This window comes from Oryx dammah, unplaced genomic scaffold, assembly GCF_014754425.2.
Source record: "Oryx dammah isolate SB20612 unplaced genomic scaffold, SCBI_Odam_1.1 HiC_scaffold_6, whole genome shotgun sequence".
Taxonomy (NCBI): domain Eukaryota; kingdom Metazoa; phylum Chordata; class Mammalia; order Artiodactyla; family Bovidae; genus Oryx; species Oryx dammah.
In genome coordinates, this window is record NW_024070190.1 from 33,048,825 (window position 1) to 33,054,750 (window position 5,926).

Genomic DNA, 5,926 nt, shown 5'->3' on the forward strand with positions numbered 1-5,926 from the left:
TTGAAAACAATAAACAAAATATAAAATTAAACACGTACGAAATTCTATTTTGAGCCACAAAACTATCAAGAACTTTAAAAAAAAATGTAATAGACCTGGATGGGAGGGGAGCTTGGGGGAGAAGGAAAACACGCGTATTCATGTATGGCTGAGCCCCTTTGATGTCCACCTGAAACTATCACAACACTGTTAACTGGCTATACTCCAAAATAAAATAAAGTTAAAAAAAAAATGTAATAGCGGTGCTGGCCAGGCTGGAGAAACACTAAGCTCATTAACTGCTATTTGAGACCATCAGATAGGATACTTCTGGAGGACAAATGAGGTACATCTTGAAAAACCTTTATAATGGGCATTCCCTTTATTTAGAAAATAATAAGAGGTTGGCACTGCCACATGCAGATTTGGGGGCGATCCCCCCAGATCGCACTGAGCGCCTCAGGCCTGCCTTCCCCACCCCACCCTCATCCATACGGAAGATGAGCAATCATTTCCTGCCCTTCCAGCCATAGTCCACAGGCCCAGTGGCCTCACACTCAAGATGAAAGGGCAGGGTGATGCAAAGAGAGAGAAAGACAACTGATTCTGGCTGCAACTATAACATATGAAGCTGGAAACCGGGCTGGTGGCTTCCCTAAGCAGTGCCAGAGAAGGCTGCCTTCATCAGAAAGAAGGCCAAAGCAGCTGCCCAGAGAGACAAAGAGGAGGGTGAGGGTGTCACGCAGATCCTAGAGCAGCAGCCACTAGGGTGGGATTAGACTTGCAAGAGATTTAGTTGTGGAAACCCCTGTGAAGGATGAAGGAGGAAGCAGAAGAAGGCAGGAAGAGCCAACAGAATCACAGTGCAGGTCTGACACCCCTGAATAGAGAGGGGTAAGGAAGAGCACCACGTAGCAGGGTGGGTCTGAGGAACGCCCAGCCAGACCAGTGGGGAGGCTCCAGGCAAGGCTGCCATGGGCACAAACAGTGTAGCTAGTGGCTCAGAGTCCTGCCAGGCTCGATCATCATCCAGGAGAGCCCGAGCGGGGAGAGTGCCGTACAGGGAGTGCAGCCTTGGCACATGCTGGATCGAAGCTGCAATGGCTGGAGGTTGTGCCAACGGCTCTTGCAGCTGGTCCTCCTGAGGGGGAACCAGAGCAGTGTACCCCGTGGATGCTGCAGAGGGCTTCTGGGGCTCCCTGGGCAGTTTTCCAGTTCCCAATCCAGGTCGTCCCAAGAGCCTGCGCGTCTCTATCAAGGATCCCAGATTTTTGTACTGATCATATTTTTATAATCCCTTCATCCCAGGCAGAGAAGTGCAGAACTACCCCTCACAGTTACACACACACACATGTGGGTATACACACCACTGCACTCATTCAGAAGCCACACAGAGCATCCTTGGACTCAGGGTGCTGTGAGGTAACCCCAGGAGGCCTCCCTTCACCCAGGCTGGGGAGAAAACCAACCTTAGTGCAGTAGGGGCTCTGGATTCCATTCTGACCTTGAAACTTCCATTCCAGCTGACCTCGGAAACACAGCCCAGAGTTCTGATTCCCCCTAATCCTGGAAGAACCTAGGAAGAAACCTGGGTCTGCACTCTGCCTGCCTCACTCTCCCTCCTGCCTCTTTACACATCCATTTCTCAACACAAATGTTCGAGCCTTTGAGGAGCCTAAAGGGACCAAGAAGAGTCTGCGGGGATGAGAAAAGGAAGTAGAGGCTGAGGACCACCCTGCTTTCACTCTGCTTCATAGCCCATGAAATTCAATTTTGCTCCATCTCCCTAAATATAATAGTCCTTCACACTTTAGTGTGAATTAGCCTGTTACATTACTTTCTTCAAGGAGGGGCTCCTCAGCACGTCAGCCCTGGGCATCCAGGATGAGATGGTCATACATGATTGGGGATGTGAAGGAAAGAGAACGATGTCCAGGAAAACCCACCTTCTCTGAGAATCAGGTGCACAAAGGGCAGGTGCTCTTGGCTCACCCTGCCCTCCCACCCTTACTCTGAGGGAACAGGGACCCCAGCTGGCACCAGTTCTGTAATACCTGCCCCACACTAAAGACACTGGCAGCCAAGCACACTTCACATTTAGCCATTTTTAATGCTCAAAAGATCTGTTAAAAAAAAAATCACAAATGAATCCTCACAACACCCCTGTGAGGTAGGTAGGCAAGTATTATTCTCCCATTTTACAGATGGGGAAACTGAGGCAGAGAGGTGATGTGACCGGCCAGTAATCCCAGCACAGCTGAAAGTCAGGGCCAACCATGAGAACACAAAAGATCCCTCCCAGTTCAGCCCTGATCTCTGACCCCTCATCTAGACCTTGTCTGCAGAGAAATTAACACTTTTTACTACATGCAAAAATAAAACCAAAAATAACAAATCTAAAAAGGTAGTGAAAAGACATACAGTAGATTTGCAAAAGAATTCAGCCAAAATGGTCATAAATTTTCCAATACTAGGTAGATGTGAACAACTTTGGCCTCATCCGCCTTTTCAAAATACCACGACCAGTGATACATCATCTGTTTTTCTGCCCAAGTGCTGGTGTCCAACCAAAAGAGGCCTGCCTGGCCCCAGTGAGCCAGGCCAGGGGAACAGAGTTCACACCGTTCAGCCCCTGCATTTTAGGGGGAGACCAGTCCCTACCCGCCTGCCTCTCCAAGCAACCTTCCCACCATCCACACAGAGTTGGTCCCAGCAGCTGCCACCTCGGCAGGCCTTGGCCTCTTCTGTTCCTATCACAAGGCAACTCGAGGGTGCTCAGTGAGGATGGCCTGCAATCCACGTGCCCCCTTGTGCCATCCCTGGCCCACTGTCACATACCCCACTGCTCACTCAGGGTCACCCAGGAGTCCCCATGGCTCCTGCCACACCAGGTGGGGGCTCAGACCACTGTTGGGGGGCCAGGCAGAGCAGGGAGGAGGTGCTTCCCCAAACTCCCCCCCCCATGCTTCCAGGGAAAAGGAGCAGGCCTCTCCCACAGGGCGGCATGCACCTCTGGGAGCTCTTTCTTGCCCCCTCCAACTCCAAGAGGGATTCCCTTTTGTTTTCAGCTCCATGGAAACCTCTACAGTCCTGCCAGCCCAGGGGAGGGGAGGGGGCAAAGGCAGGAGGGGCAGAGGCCTCCACTGAACCCATAGGGAATGTGGTTGTCTTTTTTCATGTCTTGAGGTTGAGACAAGAAATGAGAGGCAAGAACACTGCAGAAAACTGCCTTTAAGGTAACAAATCTAGCCAGAGCGAAGTCCATCTCCCAGGGCCCATCTCCCATCTCCCAGGGAGGCCAGGGCCACCAGAGCAACGCTCAAGCAGCAAAAGCGGAGAAGCCATGTGGGAGAGTTGCAGGGAAGGAACCAACACTGGCCAGGACTGCTCTAGGCCAGGGGCCATCAGAACTGCTCGGGGCAGAGGGGAGGACAGAAATGGCGAGAGGTTTGGCTTGGCAACTTGGGGAGTGAGCGCCTTGGAGAGCTGATGCCACACCGGACCTTCCTGCAGGCCCTGCAGGCCCTCCATGAGCGGCCATTCACAAGGCATCACTGTGGCCAGCTATCCTGTAACAACTCTTTCAGAAAGGGGACCCCCACCCAGCCTGGTCTCTGGGAAGCCGAGGAGTCGTTTCTCAGGGCCACCGCCACTGAAGAGCATGGGGTACCCCGAGACCGCACGGGGAGGGAGGCGGCCCTGCGGGAGGCAGCGGTAGCAGAGGCAGGGGGAGCGCGTCCCACAGGAAGCCCCCTTCCTACAGGAAGTCCCCTGCTGCGGAGAGCTCGGGGCCACGGTTCTGCTCCTGCCACCGGCAGCGCAGCCTCGAGAAGGGCTGGTCCTCCACGCTCTCGAGCTCAGGGAAGCCCAGCTGGTTGAGGATCTCGTAGACGCCAGCCTTTGCTGCCACCTGGGGAGGACAGGAGAGTTTGCTCGAGGGGAGGGAGGGTGTCATTTGGGTCCCATGCCCTCCTCTGTCACACCCCTCACCGGGCTCCGCTGACACATGTGTGAGTCTGGGACCCAGCTCTGCCTCCCACCAGCTCAGCAACCTGCACAACTTTGCATCTTGATTCCTATCAACTACTCCGAGCTTCCGTTTCCTTGTGATGGCAGAGCGCAGCGTGGAAGGGTGTGCTGCACAGAAAGCGCTCGGCAGGCAGTAAGGGCAGGTAGGAAGCGGAGAGCAGAGGGGGAGGCCAAGCACGCCCCGTGCCTTCAGCCCCGATGTTCCCATGGGCACGCTCAGGAGCTCCTGGTGTTACAGCTGGGCCCGCGGGGAGCACTGGGGAAGCCGGCATGGAAGCAGCAGCCAGCAAGAGCCCTTTTGCCATGAGTCCCGACTGTGGACCAGGCAGGCCCACCAAAGGCCTCAGCTCAGGCAGGTTGACTGAGGCCTCCCTAGACACTCTCCATACAGCCGTAGGGCCCAGGCCCTGGCCCTGGACTCAAACCACTCAACGAACAGCCTTCTTCTCTCCCCACCATCCTGGGGATGGGGAGGATGCAGGCTCCACTCCAAACTAACATCCCCAGGCAACCTTCACCCCCTGCCTCTCTGCTCATCCCTTGAGGCTAGAACCTTGACATCTCCCACGACCCACCACCCAGCTTCAGCTGGGGAGGGGATCAAGCTCCTTTCCCCTATTTCAGCTCTCCAAGCAGAAGTGTCCTAGGTCCCCTACTACCGCCAAGAGGAAGCTGAGCCCAGGCCTGCTCAAGAGGGTGGCTCCACTGTGAACTTGGCGTGACCCACCCCCACATCAGGACCACCCTTAAGGCCTGTCTTCGGCACAAACACCCAGCAGCCACCCGTCCTGGCACCGGGCCCTGCAGGGGCCTCCCAGCCTCTGTCCCCTCCCAGCTCTGACCCCACCTGCACACCTCCTGAAGCCCCACACCCTTCCTACACCTGTGGCTCCTGCCTTCCCGTCCACCCTGCCCACGGGAGCTAATTCCAGCCTGGAGTCCAGATGTCAACCACCAGGACAGGCCGGTGAGGTCAGCAGGGGCCAGCATCCCAGTGGAGGGGTAATGACAGGCCACTCTGCCGAGCAGGAAGGGAGACCTTTCTCCTACCCTAGAGGAGCCGAGGCGGCAACTCTGTCTCTAAAACTAGCCAAGCCGGGAAGAGCCAAGCAGAGGGGAGGGAGGAGGTGGCGGGAGACATGTGTGTCCCAGGCCAGAAATGGGGGACTCTGGAGCCAACCAACTGCTCTAGCGCTGACTATGGACCCAGCACTGAACCCCTCTGCGCCCAGACCCCTCCTAGAGCAGGAGCGGCCGGCGGCCACGTGAGGCAGGCCTGCTGACGCGAGCTGGGGCAGACGGCAGTGCGCGAATCTCACAGAATCCCCGCCACGGCCTCCTGAGCAGGCGCCCACTGTGCCGACAGTACTTCCGTGGCGACTCTGAGGACGGAAGCCCGGAGCGGCTACGCGCCTTGCCCACGGTCATGGCTGGAAGGCGGCAGGGGAGCGGGAAGCCAGAGGGCACAGGTGAGGGATGAACGCGGCGGTGGGCGGGAAGCACCCAGGCGACGTTGCCCCGGGGACGCAGGGCGCAGGGGCCCAGCCCAGCCCCCACCCGGCTCCGTCTGCTCCTCCGCATCCCCGCTCACGGCCTGCCCGCGCAGACGCCTGCTGGACCAGAGCTGAGCGAGACACCACCTCGGCCCTCACCTCCCGCATCCAGGCGCTGAAGGGCCTCTGCCAGGAGCCGGCCTTCTCCAGGTGCAGGTAGGCGCTGAAGAGCACCAGGCAGACGTAGCGCTCCAGGTACTGCAGGCTCCGCAGCCGCAGCCTCCGGGCCTCCTGCTCCGACTTGGCCGCTTTCGCCTGCAGGATGGACGGCACGGGACGGGGGTCAGAGTGGGGGCTCATCCCCACCCCAGCTCACTGCACAGCCACACGCTCCACACGGGCACACACGCCCCACACTCACACAC

At 57.2% G+C, this 5,926-nt stretch overlaps 1 protein-coding gene across 4 annotated transcripts in view; it reads right to left on the reverse strand.

The window, feature by feature from the left end:
• Positions 1-2,069: 2,069 nt before the first annotated feature.
• The window catches only part of PALD1 (phosphatase domain containing paladin 1), a 92,198-nt gene continuing 88,341 nt past the window's right edge, over positions 2,070-5,926 (reverse strand). For all 4 annotated transcript variants that reach the window (XM_040242553.1, XM_040242551.1, XM_040242552.1 and 1 more), the window contains 2 exons: positions 5,661-5,816; positions 2,070-3,889 (listed from right to left, as the gene is read on the reverse strand). In XM_040242553.1, coding sequence (XP_040098487.1) covers positions 3,737-3,889; positions 5,661-5,816 — 309 coding nt within the window. In that variant the 3' untranslated portion in view covers positions 2,070-3,736. The remainder of the gene's footprint in view (positions 3,890-5,660; positions 5,817-5,926) is intronic.